This window comes from Melanaphis sacchari, unplaced genomic scaffold (assembly GCF_002803265.2).
Source record: "Melanaphis sacchari strain LSU unplaced genomic scaffold, SCAv2.0 Contig49_pilon_pilon, whole genome shotgun sequence".
Lineage (NCBI taxonomy): Eukaryota > Metazoa > Arthropoda > Insecta > Hemiptera > Aphididae > Melanaphis > Melanaphis sacchari.
This window is the reverse complement of record NW_020271334.1, coordinates 473,460-497,115: the sequence shown is the minus strand read 5'-3', so window position 1 is coordinate 497,115 and position 23,656 is coordinate 473,460. Positions and strand designations below refer to the sequence as shown.

Sequence of the window (23,656 nt, the reverse complement as noted above, 5' to 3'; positions counted from 1 at the left end):
TTGTGTACAATGTTTAATAATGTGTTAATAACTTATACAGATCAACTAAAAATTATACTTCTTAAATTCTTTATATTTTTTCTAATCGTTATTGAATAAGGATTGATAACTTATTTTTAAAACTTCATCTTTATGAAACAATTTATGATAAATCGTATGATGAAGTCATTATATAAATTTAATCGCATGTGTATATTCTCGTCTGGTTTATAATTAACAACAAACAGTAGTGTTTATATTCAAATTATATAATTACATACATTATTATTCATTAAATTGATATACTTCAATCAATTTGTGACGTAATCATTGATTTAGATTATTTTTTTTTTATAAAATGTGGGTACTTATAATATAATAATCGTATATATTATAGGTAGCTGCACACAAACATTATTATTTGACCAACATAGAATATATTATATGTATATAATATACCCATACTGTATGCCTAAACTATACTAGGTAAAACAAATTTAATCTATAGCATTTAGAATGATTTTAAATCATTATACGATAATGTTAAGAAAAAATGATAAAAGAAGATTTAAGTTTTTTTTTTTTTGTAGAAATACAAAATATATATTGTGATGATTTGAATTTAGTGAAATCTAATAAATATATACTATATAGCCTATAAAACATACTAAAAAGAACAGAAAAAAGACACATAAAGGGAAATTGCTTTATATCATTTAATATGTATACCTACATTTAACATTGCATTATTGTATGTTATATAAGTTTAGTAGAAATACTTTTTTGAGTATATTTTATTTAATATCTATGAAAAAAAAAAAAAAAAAAATGAAATAATACAATACATAAAACAATGTTATTTTTATCACATTTTCTAATAATAATAGTTATTGTTATTGAATAAATTTAATTAAGTGTATACAATATAGAATATGCTCTATATTAAATACAATTAACAAGACATTACAATTCTCTTAATTCTTGTATACAAAATTTAATTTTAACAGTTATCACCTAATCTTATTTTTTTGTTCTACGATAAATTTAAAATATCATGAATATAAATTTTATGCCACATATAATCCAATCATATAAACAATTGATAACTATATAAAATAATTAGGTATTAAAACAACTTAAAAACCTACGGTATAAAGAATACGATATACAATATAATTTAAATATTTTTGGTATGATGAGTTTTCCAAAATTTCTAGATCTATCGAGGAAAACATTTTGAATGACAGTCGTTTGTCACCGTTTTTAGAATAAACATCAAGTCCATAATTTGTTTCCTTATCTTCCGGTCACACACTACACTTTTCCTCACACATTTTAAAGTAATATTTTTTAGTATTTTCTTAGAATGCAAATAGTTAGGTTAGTACATAAAACGGTGTGCATTAAATTCAACAGAAATTGAATAATAAGAACTAAATCTTACAAACGGCACGTATCGTCACACTTTTCCGGTCTTGAACTCAAGTGTACAATTTAATTCATATTTTTTGAAATGTTTCCAGCAAACGTTCTGTTCAATATTTCATGTCTCTATATAATATAAATAAAAATATTATTTCGGAATCGCTATTCTCAAAAAATAAAAATAATGATTATAACCAAATTGTATTTCTTTGTATAATATTCTATAAGTTTTATATTATTTAAAAAAATAATTCATAAACTATGACATTTTCTCATCCTTAGTAAATAGCCTGATATTAGTTTTATTTGTAGTCATATATTTTATTTTTCAATCATAATAATAAATTATTTACTGTTATCATATATTAGTTGAATAATATGATATATAATAATAATAGTCATGACTTTATAAGCTAGATATATTATGTCATACGATTTTGAGCTTTCATTATTTTCGTAATATTACTGTATTGTTTGTTTCACACACACACACACACACACACATATATAAATATATATTTTATTATTTAAAAAAACAAGGTAATAATTTTATAAAATATTAATCTATATAACATTAAAAGTATTTATTGCGGTGTGTTTTCAGTTAAAATAGTGCAAACTGTAATAATTTAGAATTTTCTAAACAGCAGGGTTTGAAAGGAAAAAAAATTACTTCGGTCATTTTTAAGTAATCAACAGCAAATTAATTTTTAAAAATATAGTTAACGTGTAAAGATTATAAAGTAATCAATTTCTAGTAAATCTATATAATTAGTTTAGATAATAACAATAAATAACTGTAAAATATTGCCTACAACAATAGTTCCATTGTATAAAATACCAATAAATATACTCATGTGTATAAAAGGAAAATTTATAAAAATATTTTCACAAAATTCTACATTTTCAAACAAAAAAGTCAATTTAAATTAAGTTGTATTATAGAATAAGTAAATATATTTCTTTATAAAATTCAGAGATTTAGTTCGTATGCATATTTCAAAAAAAAAAAAAAAGTTTGTGCAATTAATCTCTAAACTAAGTATTGAATTTATTGTTATGAATTAACTTAAACATTTTTTTTTATATTCTCAAGTATTTTCAATTTTATTTTATAATGTTTTTTTTTTTTTTTTTTCAAAATTATTATTAAATAAACGAAATTATTACTGCATATTCTTAGTCGTATGACCACATGCATACATTTTAGGTCATACTTAATGTACTTAATATTATAATTTTACTGCAGAATAATCATTTAGTGTTTAATTATTTTATCATATACTTTAAAATGTGTATATAATTAAGAGTTTAATAAATCAAGGTCTTTTTTTACATGAAAATTATAATTATATATTTAATAATATTATGTTAGATAGAAAGTGTATTTTTGTGTATCTATCTAAGTTTATTAAGCAATTGAAATTTTATCGAAGTATGATCATAATTCAATATTTATTTGAGTTTGGATATAAAGAAATTAGTCTAAACATTTAAAATAATATTATTTATATTTTATATTTAAATTATGATGCTCCATTCTTTTATATTTGTTGCAACATAATATTATTTTATAACATATAGTGATGCGCCATCTAGTCGAAAAACTGTTAGAGCTTGAGAAATTTATAAAATGTTTATTATCCATCATTGAAGAAAATAATATTTCCAAGTCAAAATCGTACTGCACTTAAAACAACAATCTTTAACATAAAATATAACAAGAAATTTAAATTATAATAAACGAACGCCGCATATTATCGATTGTATTAATTATTTGGTTCAATAACTTAACAACATAGTTAACACTCAGCACACAAGAAATTTGTTCCATTTAGATATTGAACAAATATTTATAACAAATTTTAAGTAAACGGGTTGTGTTGATTTAAGTGAAAAAACTTTTTATGTAAGATGTATTTATTATACGTATTTCTTTATGAGAATACATTCAAGCAGTCAAAATACCGTAAAATATATTGGCACTACAAAAACAATTAAGATTATTACAAATAATATAAATAATGTTTTAACAAACATACTATAGGTACTTAAATTATTTTTTATGACCTACGTCACGTCATAAGCAGTCACAGAGAATTATGTAAAAAAAAAAAAAAACAACAATCCTAGCATACACGTATTTTCCTATACTATCGTTCAAGAATTCAGTAGATAAAACTTTTTTTTTTAAACCGAGGTAGATAAAAAAAAAAAAGAAAAAAAAAACGTTGTATCATGCGTATATTTTTTTATGGAAGTGGTTTAAAGGCCGTTGTACACCATAGCCTCCGTCTAACGGTGTAAACTAAAGAGACTAGTGCCCAAAAACTGTATTGTCTGTATTTATATATAGGCACGCACGTCCTGTTAGTCACATATAAATAAACTCCAAATTCAATTGTCCTGCAGTTCGTAATGAATAGTTTTGTTTTTTATTATTCACATTTAAGTTCTCTTGTGTCTTGTCCGGTGGACGGCTGCCAGGCTGATACCGATAGGAAATTCAGTATTCTGTGTCAATAACACTATAGCACTGTATTGTTGTTCACAAATCATCAAGTTGTTGTGTCGTATATTAGTGAACACGTATGGATATGCTGCTTAATATATGCATATGATATAGTTTTTTTTTTTTTTTTACATATATATTGTACAGTAAAAGAACATAAAAATAAAAATAAAGGAACACATCTGGTGCATATTTATTTATTTTTTTGTTTTATTACTACGTATAAGTTACAGTAGTATGTGTTTTTCAGAAAACAAGATTGGCGATCGATTGTGGAAGAACACATGGCAGAGAAACGACGGTAGCCACTAAAACAAACGAGTACGTAAAACATTCACTTGCTCTACAACGCGTTGGGTGAGTAGAAAATATTGAATATTTACAAAAAATAAAAATCATAATATTATATAACAACCTATAAAATTGTATAAGGTTATATATTTTCTGGGAAATATAGAATATACATGTACACATATGTTAGTGCTTTTATACAAAAAATAAACAGTATCTATAATCGAATTCCATTCAAGTTTTCATTAAGAGCAATGTGTAATAGCATTTTGGCTAGATGTCAATAATTTCATAGCACATGTCCAAATATCTTTTATACTCAACTACAGGTATATATTTTAATTTATTCGAACTTAATGAGTTCTTTTATAACACTTTCTTACTTGGTTCGATTCCATTAGTTTTATTTTTGGATAATAAGCAAATGTCAAAATAGAAGTAAATACAATTTTATAATTCATTAATTAAAAACATTATGGTTTAATTGTAATGTATTTTACAATAATTAAACTTATACTTTTAATATTTATTTGAAAATTTTATATTTTTAATTATAATATCATATCACTTATTTTTATTTTAATCTCTTGTACAGAACACAAATATTAATAAACCTAACCTATTTATAAAAAGGAAAATTCCAATAATAATTATTACATTTAAAAAATTGTTTTTAATGTTTATATTGTAGACAGAACAAAGAAAAAGTTGGAATAATGCAATGCGCATTCGAAGAACCATCGACAATGAAGGTATTATTATTTTTTAAGTTTTTGCTATGCATTTTAATTAAGTGTTGCTTTGATTAATATGTATAGTTTTTATTTTTTTACTTTTTTTATTTTAAATACCAGTTCAGAAAAATATAGTTTTTATGAATTGTTCGGATAACTTTTTAGAATTTCTTTTGTTATTTTCTGATATATATAATATAACTGTAAGTACAACTACAAAAAAAACATAATTAATAATAGCAAAAATAGACTTATTTCTTTGAGCATGGGAGGTTTTCATTGTTGTGATCTAGAAAGAAAATATACAAAGGGAATCGATATTAGCTATTTTTATAAAAACTTTGTAATTTACTGAATAAGGATATTAAGTACCATGAATCATAATAAATTTTAGATTTATAATTTAAATGCATATTATGTAATATGTATCAATATAATTTATTAATTGTAAATAAAATTTTGTTGAAATTTAATAAATTAATATTAATCTTTTCCTTTAGTTTTTGAAATGCATACCTATATAATATTATCCATAAAGATAACTCTGTTTTATAGTATTTAAATGTTGTTATTAGCATATATTTTTGATTAATAGTGCGTAATATTATTTTTAGTTTAATACGAGCTATAAAAGTAAACAAGTAAAAAGTTATGAAATTCACCAAGAAGGCATTAAAAAAACATTGAAAGACATTATCACTGAAATCGAAGAAAAAGGAGACTTATGTTATATTCCCCCATCTAATACAAATGTGAGTATAATTGTTTATTTATGTACCAATAACAACATAATAATATCGTTTATGATCAAAACAATTGTTACTTTCAACTACAAATGCATTTTTTATATCCATCATTGGTGGTAGGGTGATGAATATCGATCTTTTGTTGAAACCAAAGATCAAAGATCTGTACCAGAGGACTTAACATGGGATAATAGAAAATTTATATGTCTTTGGAATGATTTAAAAGTAATTACCTACTTATAATATTGATTTAATATTCTTATAACAATATTGAATAGAAATCTAACATATTTCATTACTAAATCAAAACATTATATATTATGATTTATAGATTGGAGACCAATCCGATTCATATGGTAGAGATTACAATAAAAAAAAAGAAGTAAGTTATTTTTATCGAATCATTTAACTATTATATTAATAACTTTATTAATAATATTATAAAATTATATTTTGGTCGCATAAATTTGAACGTTAATTTATAATAATTACAAATAATTTGATATTTAAATTAACTATTAATGATATTGACTATTAAATATAAAAATATGAAATAATTACGTTAAAAAATATAAAAAATTTAAATATTTAAAGCCAATACATCAATAAATGTATTACATTTTATGTAATTTAAAAATAAACTATATAATGTTATACACTGCATAATTTTCAAAAAATTAGTCTGTTTATAGTGTTTCATAATTTATTATTTTTAAATTATAATTCTAAATAAAATATATTATTATTCAAACTCGATCAGAACCGAAATCCGAGTAGTAGTACATAACCTATTGTATTTGGCCCGAAGTACCACGGTATTTTAAGATCACACCGTTTTCCTGGTTCATTTCCAACATATTTGCACGCAAGACAATATTTGAATACAGTCTAAGGTAACGACAATCCTATCAAACCTGCTCGCTAGTTTGGTCGTATCAGGCGTCCGGTCGTGGTGCTGTCGTCAATAAAACGTAAGCGCCTTTTTGTTGATTTTTTTACCCGGAACGTTGGTTTTTTTTCATGTAGAAGATTTATGAATTATTTGTTATTGTCCTTTCACCGTTTATTGAAATCGAGTTTGAACTCCTACCTCCTCTGTAGCTTATAGATTCCCACCGGTTAATATTGTTTCGCGCTCGATGGACCCAAGCCAAAGGGTCAATTTGCAGAAGAAGCGTAGCAATATCGTGTCTGAAAGAGGCTTCAGGCCTTCTGATCGTTATGACTCGACGAAAAAAGAATTTTTAACTAGTCTATCTCAAAAAATCTGGCGAGCGTCTTTGGTAAGTGGTTTGTTAAAATTGGCGCGTGTCTAATTTACAAATCTCGTGTTTTGTAATCGAGCTTAGTAGTTTTTATTATGTACATAAGTTTTAATTGTAAAAAAAAAAAAATGAGTATATTAATGACTAGCCAAAAATAGCCAAAAATAATCAACAATAATATAAACTGATGAAATTGTGTGTCTAAAATTTAAGAACAATAAGTATATGACCCAAATTAACCTTAAGATATCAAATCTTAAATTAAAAATTAATTAAATATTCGATGAAATTTTACCGACATTTAAGTTCAAAAACATTAAAATCTCATAATACAAAAGAAATTGTAAAAATGTTTCAATAGCAATCATGTTGAATTTCATTTTTAAAAATCCATAAACATAGTGTAATATTTTATTTTATTTCGTTTTCATTTAATATAGTAACTATGATATTACATAAGTATATTTTAAAATCACTGTTACATTTAATTTGAAACTTCCAATTACATATATTTTTAATATTGAAAATATTGGTAATAGTTTTAATATTTATATGATCATACTAATCGATGAATTGCAATAATGAAGTTGTATGTTATGAAAAATAAGATTTTTCAAAGATAACTCATATTTTTCAATCTAATTGTACATTTACAATTTCATCAAAGATCTCCCGATTTAACTTTATGTTATATTTATGACTAATGAGCATATTGTTAAAATATATTGTACATACCAATGTAACATATTACAAAGATTTTACTTTCACAGGCATGGGTTAGAAAACTTATTATTAATAAAAATGTTAAATAAAATATAAACTACCACGTTTGAGTTTTAATTTTTAAATAATATTTTGCGATTTTCCATAGGCATTTCTTGTGTTTAAAAATATTACTAAGTAATTAAAAATAATTTACTTGTTAAGTAACTATGGACACAATTTAGCCATAGAATTTTGACGTTTAATTACTCTTAAATTCTTATTTATTCAAAACCTTAAAAGAGGTTGTCTATTATTAAGAAGCTGCGCACCCCTTATATTATGAACCACCTCATTATTATTTATTTATAATATTACGCTTGGCAATTGTCTTTTTGTAGTCATTTAATAAAAATTCTATTTTTAGTATACTATATTCTGTCATATATATATATCGTTATTTAAATATTTAAAAAAGTATTACATATTTATATGAATAAATTGAAATCATGCAATAATTTAAATGGAAATATATTCTGAACATAAGTTTTTTGTAGTTTTTGGGATGTGTCAAATATATAACTTATTTTATAAATTATTATTCATGCCTGAAGTGTACCATCTTGAATTTTATAACCTTTTTCAAATCATTTTATCTTATATTAAAAATGAATATTTTAATTTAACAAATGCAGCCGATGCTTAACAATCATATCGTATTCAGTATAAATAAATAAGTATAAAGTTCGTACAATAGCGTTTATTCTACTATACCATCATTATAGTTGAGTCGCATGTAAGTTATCGCGAAATTAGCAGTTTAAATGACCCTTGTTTTCTTTTTGAAGTTGTGTTCAAGCCAGATAGCTAGCCAGCTCACCACCCACACAAACTGGACCAATGCCCGATAGCTGTTTTCATACTGCTATCGATTGTGTCCGACAGACTAACTTGTTTAATAACACTGTATCACTGCAGTTTTTAATGTGTTAATGTGAAAAAAAATTGTGCCATTCTAAATTCAAAACGATAACAACACTGGAGGGGGCAATGGCAATTCGAAACTATTGTACGCTCTTTTAGGCAATCCAGTTAGTTTCGGCGAGTCGTGTGCGAATATTATTCACAATATGAAGTCCTGGAAATCGGTTAACGCCGGTTGGTACGGAAGTTTAGATAGAAAAAAATTACCGAAGATTGTTGTCACAGGCGATGGACATGATGTCAAACACACGCAGGTACAAACGAGATAATAATATTATCCGTTAGCAGCCAAGAGATTCAGATGTGTTGACACTTGACATCTTGACATTAACCCCAATAAAAATCGAAAAGAGCTTTTAATTTTTATACAGTATCTAATTTGATTATTTTTATATAGTTTGAATACATTTTATTTAAATTTTAATTTTTTATTAACAATTCCAGAAAACTAAATTATTGAAAATTATATTCCTTCTATAAAAATATAAAATTATTAAGCAACTATTAACTATGGTAAATACAGTTTAATATATTTCATTAATTTATTATTTTATAATTTGTATTATACGTGTATAAACATAGTTGCGGGGTCTTATAGTCATTTTTATACTCTGACCTAATTATAATATTACGAAAAAAGTATTTTGTGTTAACTGAATAGTTGTGAATTTATATCTAATTTGTCAAATAAAAAAAATTAATTACCGCTACAATTTGGTTACTGTCTATTAACGTGTGTGTATTTCTATACAATATAATAAAATGTATAAGTTTCTTTATATACAAATATGAAATAAATTAGAAATTTATTTTAGAATTAGTCTAAAAAATCGCATTTTAATAAATTAATTTGATTTATAAGTGATTAATTTAATTTAAGCAGAGTACAATATCTGAATACTTAATTATAAAACCACAATATTGAGCTGACAGTCAAAAAGGTTTCTCTAGGGAATGAAAACAAGCCGGTGGTCTGAGAATGTTTATCATTTTCAACATCGTTTACAAGCTACAATAAATAAGTATTTGTTTAAGTCATTTTTTCCTTGGGGAGTGGGGAAAGTGAATTATATTGACATTATGTGATATTTAATATTCATTTGGGGATTCGAAACGTTAAAATATTGCTGTTGATTAAGAATGGAAATATCATTAAAAATTGGATACAATTAATATTTAACATTAAAATATAATAAGTAACTGCTAACCTATTTTGATATTTATTGTATGTACAATATGATTACATTTTAAAAATATTAAAATATTGTAAATTAAATTCAGTGAGTATACTAATCTAAAATATTATTTATATTTATAAGTGCACTAAATTACTTTTTTTACAAATGTTTATGTAGATACCTTAAAAGTTATACGAAATTCTGTTTAAAAAAAAAAAAAAAAAAAAAAAAAAAATAAATAAATTTAATCAAACAACTAAAATATAAATAAAAATGTTCTAATAAATTTTAAAATTTTTTTTTATAATTTAATTATGACACGTATAAAATATTAATTTGACCTTTTTCTATTGATTAATACACTGTGAGATCAATGATTACAAGCTAGATATACGAAAAATAAACATATTATTTGCATTTCTTATTTATTTATTTTTTTACAGTTAAATGTATTAATTTCTAAATTAATCTATACAGATGTATATATTTGTTGTCACTTAAATGTATTGTCCCAGAATTTTACTTAGTAGATCAAGTATACTGTCATATTTTCTATCACATTAGTGATACTCGGTTAATATATCATGTTTAACTGTAAGTTGAATTACACAGATAACACATGTCAAATATTCTTTATTGACTATTAAGTATTTGTAAATAAACATTTTTAACTTGGATTACTTATTTTGGTTTTTGAGAATATAATGTTAGGCAAAATATCTTAAAATTATTTTATGGTATTCACTATGCTAAATTAAAATACAATTTAATTTAATTAATTTTGAATGTATAAAAGTACTGTTTTAATAATTTAAATTATAATAATTATCAAGAAAAAACTTAAAATAAATAAAAATCTGTCCTAAAAACACATTCAATACACAAATCGGATGATCAGGCCCTTGGTTTAGTATCATTTTTTAGTATGAATTATACTTTAAGTATGATTCAATTTAGTAGTTTTTTTTTTCCTTGGCTAAAGATACTATTATAATTTTATTAATAATTTTAGTATTATAAATTTATATTGAAAACAATATATTGTAAAGACCTTCTCGAGTAATTGTGTCTGCTTTCTATGTTATATCAAAGTAAAGTTTTTTCATGTAGTGTCAAAACTAACAATATTTACATTTTAAAATACATTTACGACTAAATTTTAAATAGTTTACCAGATGCAGAACGAATTTAAAATATTTATTTTTTTATTTATGTTATTGTTTTTATGTAATGTATTTATTTTTAATACCTTATACATTTTAAAAGCGGCTTGCTTTATTAATAAAAATTTTAATTTAAAATATATATCTTATAAACAAATTACATTATTTTCCTGATAAAAAAAAAATCAAACACAATTATCAATATATTTAATTAAATACCTACATACAATTATAAATAAATATGATACCAAGAAAATAAATCAATAAAGTATAAATCTTGTAAAAAAAGGATACCGAATAAAAAAATTAAAAAAAAAAAAACAATTATAATGAATTCTTAATAATTTGTAATTTACAATTTTAAGAACCATAGACATGAAATGCAATTTATTGTGAAGATTAAAACATAATATATTATACTAAATTAATTACGTAACTTGGCCAAATAAACTATTTTATAAATATTTTGATAAACATGAGATATAAAACCAATTTACTAAGTATTAAATATTTATTATTAAAATAATAGTCAAGTAAATATATATTATAACTAAAACTAACTGCTTAATTCGATTTTTTATTTTATTTTTTTTTTTTTTGCTTGAACACTTAAATATTATGATTCTATACTTTATTTAATGAAAGAATACAGTATGCTTATTCCACATATGTTTAAGCAAAACTTTGTCATTGAAATGTACTGTCTTATGTTAGGTTGCCGCGTACTCATACGCAGAATAACTGATTTTCATCAGTTTACGGAATATTCTACCGCTAGATAGAGTATAGTTGAGTGTAGATTAATCTTTATATTACTTTATCAAGTCAATATGTTATATGGATTGTCACAATATAATTAAAAGTTGTGTATTTGCAAGTATTTACTTTATGATGAGTATTGTTCTATACTATAATAAATTCAGTCTAAAAAAATATTAATGTATTACAAATTTTATACACATTGTAAAATGCATTTTAAATTAACTGCAAGTTTGAATTCAAATAAAAGATGTTTTAAATTACTCATTTCATTACAACTTAAGTTTGTAGTTCTCAAACATGTGTCTAAAATATATATATAAAAAAAAAAAATAATAATAATAATACAACTTTTTCGTCTAAATAATAGCTTCAAATTCAATAGTTTTATATTAAGGATATATGTACATATATATTATTAATGTTTAATATTTATTTAAACATAATTTCATTGTAACAATTTAGTTTTTATTAACTATTTTAGTTATCCATAAGTTAATATGTATCTTATTGTTATATCAATTAACAACTTTATAGTCTATATTAATAAATAGTATTATACAAATTCTAAAACAGTAATTAATTTTACATTTAAATAAATGTTCAATTATTGTGTTACAATGTGAATATTTTTCCAAATAGTACTCGTATTATAATTCATATAAATTACCTATTATTCAAATATAATAGGTATTATTATTATTATATTTTTAAAACAGAAATTTAATAAAAATAATAAGCCATTATTTAATACTATTTTGACTAAATTTAGGACGAATAGTAACTAGTTAAATTGATTTAATATTGCATTTTAGGATGAAATATTAATAAAAATCTATAAAATCTATTAAAGTCAGAAGTGTTATAATAACACTATATGAAAAAAAAATGAATGAAAAGTATAAATTAAGGCTATGAATTTAATAACTTGATAATAAGTTGAAAAGACAATTTAAAAGGAGAATAAACAATATATATATTTTTTTATTTATTATATTGTGTTATATTATAAAAACATAGTATGCTATTGATACAATATTAACATATCTTAAATCTAGAATAGCATTACAGTAAATTACATCGGTACTTTGAAACTTACGATTAATTAATTATCATTGGTAATAAGGAATGTAACATATGTTTTTTTTTTATTCTTTTAACTGTACTGGCCCTTAGGTTTGGGCTAATGGGTCATGGGCTATTGCCAAGAAAGGTTATTTACTCGTATTATGTTTAGTCTCATGAATTGGTTTCAAATATATTTGAAACAACAAGGATATTAACATTAGTATTTACAGTTCAAGAAATGTTCAAAAATTCTCGTTATATAAATTATCCTTTTCTTATTTGTTTTTAATCTTCTCATTTCACTAAATGGTTCATACTTTTATAATAGTTTGATCCGACAACTGTCATTTGTTAGTTGTTGCTCCTTGTCCAATTTGGCCGACTATGATGCCCCAATAATGCATTTTTGAGTGCTATATATAATCATGTTTTTGGAACTTTGCCATTGTCGTCACACAGTTGATTTATTTTTCATCAAATTTTATCGTTAGTAATCTGTTGAATTAATATAACTAAGTCTCGACAGTAATAACAAAATATAATTTCAATATAATTTTTAATCAAGCATATAGTTGTATTAAATTGTTTTCAATTATACAATTATTATTATGCATATCATGGTACCATAGTATCTATATAAATAAAATATATTTTTGAAATAAATGTTTTGGAAAAATATAACACATTAAAACAATATTACGATAAAATATCAAAAAAATAGGTAATAATTTAATTGTATACGATTTCATATAATATATTATTTATAAATTGGTCTAATTAATATTTAAATTTATTAACTAAAAAGTTATTTAAACATCAAAACTAATTATTTTCTAGGAGTCTAATGGCATCACAATTAATGCTGATGATGGATTGAGCCACAAACAAGTTGATTTAGATAAAATTTTTAAGCCAGCAACAGATTCTGGAGAAGTGTCTCCATCTAAGAACAGTAATTTTTTTCTAATAAATATTAATTTGACTATGTCTTTAATAAAATATTTAATTTTAGGAAAAATGTATGCTAGTAGTAGTTTTTATGGTCCAGATCACCCAACAGTAGAACAACAATTTGAGTTAGCTCGCCGTATATCAAGCTCATTAAGTGATATAAGTAATCAACAAAGTAAAGGACAATCCATGTACGTCAACCGCAAAAAGAGATCTGTTAAATGGGTTCATGAAGGTGATAACATTTGCATTATATTTAAAGCATCCTTATAGTATTTTATGATAAAATAATTGTTTATTTGCACCGTTTAATAATTAAAAGGAGAAGGTAAAGGTCCTATACCATCAAATTTTCCACTTGGAATGCATCAACAAAATTACGAATCAACTCAACAAGTAATCTACATTTTTATTGCATTAATTTAAACAACCAACAATATTCATACATTTTTGTTTTAGAATACGGAATCAAAACAAATATTGAAGTTAGTTATGGATCCACGAGGTCAAATACAAGATTTACAAACATTACGCAAACTCGGAGAAAACATTGAGCCTTGTCTTAGTCCAGAAGTATGCTTTGATTTAGTTAGAGATTTGAATGCCACAAAAGGAAAAGGTTACATTTATTTTAAATTGTATTTGATGCATTAAAGTTATTGGTAAATTAATTTTAAAGGCGCTGCATTATTCGCAAAAAGACGTAAAAAGTCTGAAAATTGGGTAGTAGATGAGCATAATGTTAAATCTATTTCACCTAGTCTTTCCGAACCAGCAATTACAAAACACGGTAACAATAACATTACAAACAATCAACAAGGTACCATTAGAGCGGAAAATATTCAAAAAATGAATGAAATTCAAGTAAGTTTATTGATTTACATTTTTGTCTTTCATATTAAGATGTTCTTATATTGTATTCTAGTAAAATATTATAAAAAATTATTTATATAGTTATAAAAATATTTGAGTCTATATATTTTTAGCAAAGATTTACTCAACCTCGTTTAAGATTGATTAAATCTCCATGGGAGGCAGCTTTGGAAACAGGATCTGTTGAGTCAGCTTTTCAAGAAATGACTCCAAATTTTCCACCACGAGGATATATTGTTGCTCCAACTTCAAGTGCTTTAGAAGCACTAAAAGATGGCGGAAGAACATCAAGAGCAACTGTTTGTTCAACACCAACAAGAACTGCAACACCAAAAAATTATCAAGATATATATATGCCTAAGATACCTAGAGGTTGGAATACACAATGTAACAGACAACAGCCTCCAACTTATGGTATGTAAATCATGTAAATAATTGATAATTTTTAAGTTAATGTTTTGCTGCTTATATAGGCTCAGTTAAACTGGATCAGATTTTTCGTGGTACCCCAAATTCTCCAGTTAGTTTATTAAATAAGGCTTCAATCTGCTCAACAGGTCTTACTCCTAAAGTGTCTGAAAATTTATCTTACACAACTTTTACAATCGACAAAGACAATTCACTTACTTTGACTCCAGTACCGAAACCTTCAGCAACTTATCATGGTTACTATGATGAACCAAAATTTCATAAAGTTGAATTTACACCAAGATCAACTCCGGGTTTAGATCAAATGAATGGAACCCATAAATCAGAAAGTGTTACAGAAGAAAAAATAAATGAAATACAGCCGCTTTCGCAAACAAATGATATACAGCTTCTTTCACAAACAAATGAAATACAGCCCCTTTCGCAAAATGAAAATGAAAAACAAAAAATTGAATTACAAATAAAAGAAAACGAAAAGCCAAAGTATAATAATTACCAAGTTTTTGTTCCTAAATCACATAAGACGTATGAAGAATATATGCCTAATATAAATGCTTACACTGAACCACACCGCGCTGAAAGTAGATGTTCACTCAAGTCACCGAGTAGCTTCGTTGGAACTAAACGGGAAAAAACACCAAACACTATAATACAAGAAAGGTCATTACCTGTTAAAACGCTTATAGACACATTCGAGCATAATAATAGGCCTGTTATGCGGTATTTACAGCTAGAAGAAAGAATACCGTTAAGCGAAGAGATAAAACATTTGCACGATGATCCGAAACCAGAATCTATTGATAGTAATTTATCAAACGAACATGAGTCACCTAATGTTGGTGAAAAAAATGGATTTTATACAGCCAATACAGCAGTTGAAACGAGAAGTTTCGTGTATGGAAGTAATGATGAACGACATGGCTGCGCCGATGAAGTTAAATCTAAAGAACACTTTGAGAAGTCTGAATCTTATGTCGATAAATCTGACGTAAATAGTACGTTTCAATATAGTAATATGCCTGAATTTCTAGATCAAACAGGAAAAAATGATAAGTCTGAATATGACAATAGATCCGAATACGCCGATCAGTCTGAAATCAACTATAAGTCAGAGTATGGCGATAGATCAGAATATGCAGATAAATCGGGAATCACTGATAGGTCTGAATATGGTGATAGATCTGAGTATACTGATGATGTTTCGTTATCATTTGAAGTGAGGGGTGATATGAAATTTCAGACCATTAGGCAATTAGCTACTCCGGATAGTCTAGAGTCTAGTATGTTGTTTGCTCAAAAACAGAGCTCACGGGATGAACGCCATCAAGAGTACAATAATACTGTTTATAATGCACCACGTAAAACGACAGGCAAGATAAATATTCGAATGTTTGATTTTTGCACGTTCTTGGAAATCGTCAATTAATCACCTACCTACGCAATTAAATGCCCTTTACGTTATACGCATGTTCACCTATTACAGAAACCACCGTTTGATATAATCTTAAAGTTATTGAATTAAAATAAAACAAATATTTTAAGTATATTTTTTCCAATAATTTAATCAAGTGTACGTGGATTAAATAGCAATAGGCATAAATATTAAATATTTATCATCATAGGGTAATTCAAAAATATAATAACAAAACTAAAAAAGACATTTGATTAATTTAATTCTTAAAAATATGCACGTATTTTTGATTATAATTTTTTGTATTCAATTCCCACTCGTATACTTATTTTTAAATTAAAATAGTATCATCTGAGTAATAAATATATAATTAGTAGAATAAAAAAACAATTATATTATTAATTATTATTTAAAAAATGTGAAATAAGTCAGTTTTGAATTTGGAATCCATAAAATTATAGAACAAATAAAACATAATACTAAATTCATGGCTTGTCAATGAGAAATTTAACAACATTCAAATATGAATTTAAATATTAAATAATTGATTTTTGTTTTATGCCTTATAGTAATTTTATTGAAATTTAAAGAATTGAATTCATTTGATTACCCATATAATATATATATATGGAATTTGGCATTTTTTATTTAAATTAAATTTGTTTAATCATACAATTTTAATGTGCATTTTTTAAATAATATTATAATTATTGTATTTTTTTTCACTATAGATCCTGCGTTTTTGGATCCGCCAAAAAACGTTCAGTTACCATCATACAAAGACTATTTGTCATTGAGTAACTATAACACTGCACCCAGAGGTTGGAAACAAGGCAATACAATATTTTATAGACCAGTGACATTCAATAACCAACCAAATCATGAAGATAATCGCAGAAAAAGCTTTACCGATTTCTGATTCCTGTCAAAATATATGCCTATATTAAATGAAAGGGACCGATTAACGTGGGATGATGATGAATATGTAATATCATATATGCACAATTGAAATTGTTTTACTTGTATAAAGATTTTATGATTTAATGGGTTTCAAATATGGTTTGTGAATCGTGAAATGTTCGATTTTTTTACATAAATTAACTACCATGATTTTAAAATGCTTTCAAGTTGTACACATTCACTTGTGTTTTTTAATACTATAGGTAATAATTGTTTATTTATTTTTTACTGTTTGACAGTATTCATTATTTGTTTATTTCAAATCGAAATAACCGTAATTTTATCAAAAATAAAAAAATAAGAGAAATCAACAACATATTATTATGTATTATGTGTATTTTTATATTTCATTCGTGTTGTACACGTGTAAATAACTATCTAATGTGTAATTATTAAAGTTAATCAAAAGTTAACACTTAAGTAATTACATTGATACTACCCTTAATACAAATAAAACAAATGTATATTTAGTATCTAGTAATTCATATTCAAATATGAAGAAATTACAAGTATTAAAAACATTCTCAATAATAAATGACAAATTATAATTGATGTATTGCATTAAATTAAATGATTAATTATGCATATGCAAGACGATTTTTATTTATTAAAAACAGTCTATTAAATTATATTTTATTTTATAGTAGTAGTTTAGTTTTCTATTAATAAAATAATAATCTGGTAAGTTAACACTAATTTTTTCCAAAAACAGTTTTTTTTCAACCAGAAACCACTCTCGATGTTGAAGATCAAAATATTATTTTAATTAAGACAGATATCGTAAGACACATAAATAAAATACACATCAATGTAAAACAAATATTATTTCAATCATTTACTCAGAATCTTAAAGTTTAAAATGGCAAGTATTTTAAAAATTATACCATACTTGATTCACTATTATTTTAATATATACCTATTGAAAATTTCAAATATCATTTTCTTTTGATAATATATTTTGTCAACATTTTGTATTGCATATTTTTCCAGTTTTTCCGCATAATTTTAGCAAATTTATTTTATTTTAACTTATTACTCTTTCCAAGTTTCAAAATAAATCTATTTTTTTAACAGAAGCCACTTTGATATCCAGCATAATTTTTTCCTCTAATAAAAGTACCTTCAGACACGAGAAAAAAACACCTCTGTAATATCTGAATTCTGAGAAAATTGTCTGCTGTGTAAATCTTATGAAAGTAGTTTTACAGTATTTCTCATCACTAACACTGTAAAATAATTTAATGAATGCTACAAAATAATGAAGTTTTCTTTGTGAAGACAGACTCAGGCTCAATAATGTAGATGCTTTCTAAAAATAAATTTAAATTTATAACTTTATTGTAGAATCTAATTTCTAAGGATAAATTATGAAATTGTTAGTAATTTATTATTATGCTAGAAGTATGGAAACAATGGAATATTTTTTTAAAAGTTAAATGTTGTTATTAAGTTATAATTCAATATAAATTAGTTTATTTACAAAAAAAAAATACTATAAAAAAGTAATATATTGTTATAAAAAGAAACATTATGACATATTTTCAATACTAATTACATCTACAAAAAAAAAAAAAAAATAATAATAAATAAATAAATTAAATTAAATTAAGAGTAGGTATCCTTGTATTGATTTAATTTATAAGTACCTATACCTGCCTACTTAAAATTAAATATTGATTATGTTATACTATACTAGTCATGAAAAAAGAATTCTATATCATATTTAAATCAGATTACATATTTTTAGTAGACATCAATAGTTGTCTGCAATATATACAAGGAGTTTGGTAAAACTCAACAGGAATACGTATACAAAATATACAAATCTTAATAAATATTATTACAGGATTTCGTGTTAAATTTGTGTTTAATCCTTGAAATATTCTGCAATATAATTTAAGCCCCAAAATGTCTAGAAAAAGTTGTTTACAATATTTCTTTATTTTTCAGTCATATTTTTAATATTTAAGTTAAATTGTACAAGATTTAACTAAGGTGGAAATATAGTGGAATTTTAAAAGCATTGTAACTTTCACTCCACTACTAGATAGCGCAGCATATTTACTATTATGTTGATAATAATATTTTTTTTATTTTTTTTTATACGTTTTTTTAAATTTAATAATTAAATATAGTAGCTATATTGGTCGATAAAAATGTTTATTAAAAGATAAAAAATAAAAAAAAATAATAATAAATTTGTCATTATTAAATTGCTTATTATTTTCTAATACTTGTTTCTATAGGGTATGTAACGGTATCATATGTACGCCAGTTATGATTGTTCATAGAAATTTTTAATTTTCGCTGAATTGTTGATGTAGTATACAATGATTTGTTTCTAGTTTGTGGATAAAATGTGATAATTGAACGATCATCTTTTTTGTCTTTTTTGTCTTTATATCCTATTCTATACGGATCGATATATCGATCGTCGGAATGATTGGGCCACTTATCAAAACCATTTCCAAACTGAAAAAAAAAGTTAATACTTAATTATATTTGAAATAGTTTTTTAAAAGTTAATCAAAATTAAAATCAAACAATTTTTTTTAGAATATAAAATGTGCAAGCAATAAATATCTGAAAAAGTATGAATGAAATGGTTCTAAGTTGTATTTACTATCTACGTTATAGAAATCTGAATGGTTAATGTATTTTTTATGTATCTAAATCAAATTATAGGTATCTAAAATATAATTTAACATGGTATTTTTTTAGTATGTGAACTACCGAAACAATAATTAATCATAATTTTTTTTTTAATTATAAATTATAAAATTACATTATTTTACTATTACAGATAAAAAATTGTTTTCTAAGTCATTCAATAAAATATCAGCGAAAAAAAATAAATTATGTTATAAAATTATTTTTCTATTAATTATGTTAATCTATACGCTTTTTTTTATATCACTCTAACACTTAAAAAGTTTTTAAAAAAAATGTAACTTGCCAATTAATAGATTGGTAATCTGTAAAATGCCTCAAAACCAAAGAATATATGATACGATTATAAAGATAAACAAGCATAGATACCTAGATAATATAGATAATCGTCAACATAGGTTACTTAATAAACCTTGTTAAATAAGAAAGTCACATACGAAACTTGATTTTTGTACTGTTAGTAATATTCTATACAAATACTCATAACATATAAATAATTAAATACGCTTTAAAATGTATAACAATTATTAAAATCGAAGTTTAAAAAATATAATCCTACAAATTAATAATATAATTAATAATGAATTAATATAAAAAAAAAAAAGTTTAAAATAACATAATTTAATAAGCGTAAAATCATACTTACATTTTTTATTGCTGAAGATGGTACAAATGGTAAACCCTTAAATTTAGATTTTGAAATCATAATATACGTTGACTTTTGATCATTAATGAAATAAGGATTTTTTTCAAAGAAGTTACCTGGACCACCCATTAAAAATGGTGGTATTTTGTTCAATTTATCATTTTTATTATACTTTTTCACGTCATTATATGGACTTGATCTACAAGTTAATATGAAGTTATATTTTTTATAGTTAATTTCTTAAAATTTTAAGCAAATTAATACCATCTAAATTCTAAACTATATAAAAGCATATAAAATAGTTAAAATAGTCTGAGTAAAATTATTAGTGATTCATAAACTACATAATTATTAATTTATTATATTTCTATTGTATAAATTATTAAACATAATTTATGTAATACATGTTCATATATCTATGTATAAACATGCTGTAACTATAAATAATGATAATAATTATTAAATCAAAATGAATAATGTATTTCTGAATAGGTTGACAAATATTTTTGTCTTTATGAGGAAGAAATACCTCTTATGATATTAGAATCTTCGTATATTTTTCTAAAGAAGATAATATTTATTGCGCATACTACATTTTTGTTTTATTGGTGCTTGAATGTTAAGTTTATTTATGAAAGATATTAAATTGTGTTTTGATAAAACAAGTTTATGTTAATGAAAATTAACAAGTCATAATTTTTTTTTTTTTTTATAGTTTTTTGAAAGTTGTTTTTACTTTACTGTTTAAAAATTGACACTTAACATATTTTTACAACTGAAAATTAATATTTATTGGCATTTAATAATTATTATAATTTTTTTTTTTTTTATGCACATATTGTTTATTTATAAATTTAGTAATAATTTATTAATAAATTATTCATAAATATTGAAACATATATAAACATATCAATCTAAAATTAAAACAAACTACTTGTATTCGGGGAATGGACTAAGTCCAATATCAGTATATCCAGGTCCTCTTGTATTAGTTGGTTTAGTTATGATGTTTGGTAGCAGTTTTTCTTTTTTCATTGAAGGATTTTTTTGATTAGACATTGCTAAATTAGAAAATTAAAAACGAACATTGGTCTTGATACACATTACAATCATTTGAAAAAAATTATATTTTTATTTGCAAGCTATATATTTTAAAACAACCTGGAAGTTTAGGACCAAATGTTCCAAAATAATCACCAGCAGTTGAATGGTGTTTTGTAGGACCTGAAGGTATAAAGGGTTGTGTACTAATTTTTTTCTTTTTTTCACTTGTTAAGTTAAAAAAAAAAATCAAATTAAACACCAATCAAAATAATAAGTAATATAGATAAAAATAAATACAACTTGAAAATATTAAGCAATTGAATTATGTATATATTTATGATTAATTACAATTGAATAATACTTCTTAAGCCAAAATTGGTATACGATTTTACTAGTGAGTTTTATTATTTATTATGAATGCGAAATTATTATATGTTAAAAAATAGTATTTTTTAATGTTATATAAATTAACTTATAATAACAAAGAACAAATGTATTTGATTTTTTTACTTTCAATAAATTGTATTAGAAAAAAAAATCTAAAGTAAATATTTTAAACTTAGTGCATAATAATATGTCCATTGTCTATATCATCAATAACTTAAAAATTTTTGAGATTTCTTATCAAATTCAAATTTTAACTTTTATTTTAGAAAGAAAAAAATAAATTACAAATTTGTTAAATAACTAATCACTAAATTACTAATCACTCATTATTAGACAGTTTAGATTTTGGTTGCCATTTTTCATTTTCAAACAATCTCTTAAATTTTGGATCAAAATAGGCGTCTTGAAGACCTGTTTTAGTTTTTAAAATACTTGGATACATTTGTGACTTTTTTAAATCTCGTATATTGTCTTCTGAAAATCATAAATCATAATTTTATACGGTAAAAATATTAAAGTTAAATTGATTTTAAAAAATGATGTCTGCACAAACTTATAATAAGTGGCTGATATTTATCACCAATCATATATGGCATCTCTGAAAACAAACCAATACGGTCCATGTCGTATTTTCCATGGTTTTTACCAATATTTTCAAAGGTGCGTGCTGTCATTATAAAATATTTTAAATTATTTAAATAAAGTTATTTATAGTATTTCGATTAGAATGACAAATTCTGTAGACATATACAGAATTTAATACTGTTCGAATTATTACTAAAAATGTAATTTTTAATATTTATAAATAGAACTCCAATAAAATAACAAATTGTTTTAATTATTATATTATATATTAAACAAATCACATTGTTATTTATGTCAGCTATAATAATTGATATTATTCATTAAAATGTAAGTGGCCAATACCTAAATATAACTTCTTTAAGTTTATATTTATATGACAATAACCTACATAGAAAATTTTAGTGAATATAAAATATTTTAAATGTTTTGATAAAACTAAAGGAGTTCAATAATTTTATATTTGAAGGCTGTAAATTTAGAGCGTGAAAAAGTTATTTTTCAGGAAAACGGAATTTCTATATCTCCTATTTTATAACCAATGCTAGTTAGTTATGAAGTTTGATAAATATTATGTATTATGAATTACATCAATTTTTATAGAAAGAATTATCAATTTTCTTAAATATGAACTCTATTTTTTAGTAATTAAAAATATACAACAATACAAAACATACAACTTGTATTATTTTTATACGTTTTGACGTAATACTGGAAAATATGTTTTAATTTTTCTCCTTTCATTTATGAATTTCCCCTTTAAATTGTTTTTTTATTATAATTCTTAGATTTATTTCAATTTATACAAAACTTGACGCTAATAAAAGATAAATTACATATTATTAATATTAAAATAGAGATAATGTTACTTTAAATTGCAATAAGAGTATCCGGTAC

At 23.5% G+C, this 23,656-nt stretch overlaps 2 protein-coding genes across 4 annotated transcripts in view; one reads left to right on the top strand and one right to left on the bottom strand.

Moving 5' to 3' along the window:
* Positions 1–17,656, top strand: part of LOC112598672 (furin-1-like) — a 120,404-nt gene extending 102,748 nt beyond the window's left edge. Inside the window, exons 16-28 of one of the 3 annotated variants that reach the window (XM_025345204.1) lie at positions 4,167–4,237; positions 4,899–4,959; positions 5,556–5,693; positions 5,808–5,912; positions 6,019–6,069; positions 13,644–13,758; positions 13,819–13,992; positions 14,080–14,153; positions 14,217–14,376; positions 14,437–14,621; positions 14,744–15,044; positions 15,104–16,429; positions 17,202–17,656. In XM_025345204.1, the coding sequence (XP_025200989.1) occupies positions 4,167–4,237; positions 4,899–4,959; positions 5,556–5,693; positions 5,808–5,912; positions 6,019–6,069; positions 13,644–13,758; positions 13,819–13,992; positions 14,080–14,153; positions 14,217–14,376; positions 14,437–14,621; positions 14,744–15,044; positions 15,104–16,429; positions 17,202–17,389 (2,949 nt within the window). In that variant the 3' untranslated portion in view covers positions 17,390–17,656. Of the gene's footprint in view, positions 1–4,166; positions 4,274–4,898; positions 4,960–5,555; positions 5,694–5,807; positions 5,913–6,018; positions 6,070–13,643; positions 13,759–13,818; positions 13,993–14,079; positions 14,154–14,216; positions 14,377–14,436; positions 14,622–14,743; positions 15,045–15,103; positions 16,430–17,201 lie in introns of all 3 variants that reach the window. The other 2 variants (XM_025345203.1, XM_025345205.1) reach the window with 2 other exon arrangements.
* A 1,994-nt stretch (positions 17,657–19,650) lies between these two features.
* On the bottom strand, positions 19,651–22,851 carry LOC112598658 (UPF0602 protein C4orf47 homolog). The gene is made up of 6 exons (XM_025345187.1): positions 22,731–22,851; positions 22,501–22,651; positions 21,908–22,014; positions 21,681–21,807; positions 20,747–20,945; positions 19,651–19,902 (listed from the first exon to the last, which is right to left on the bottom strand). The coding sequence occupies exons 1-6, from the start codon at positions 22,849–22,851 to the stop codon at positions 19,651–19,653; spliced, it is 957 nt and encodes a 318-aa protein (XP_025200972.1).
* Positions 22,852–23,656: the final 805 nt, after the last annotated feature.

Bases quoted from the DNA above. Each gene is read 5' to 3' on its own strand.
- LOC112598658 (XM_025345187.1), bottom strand. From the start codon at position 22,851: ATGACAGCACGCACCTTTGAAAATATTGGTAAAAACCATGGAAAATAC. The intron at 21,808-21,907 runs GTTGTTTTAAAA...TTTCTAATTTAG, and splicing joins ATTTGGTCCTAAACTTCCAG to CAATGTCTAATCAAAAAAAT. The intron at 20,946-21,680 runs GTAGTTTGTTTT...ATTAACTTGTAG, and splicing joins AGTCCATTCCCCGAATACAA to ATCAAGTCCATATAATGACG.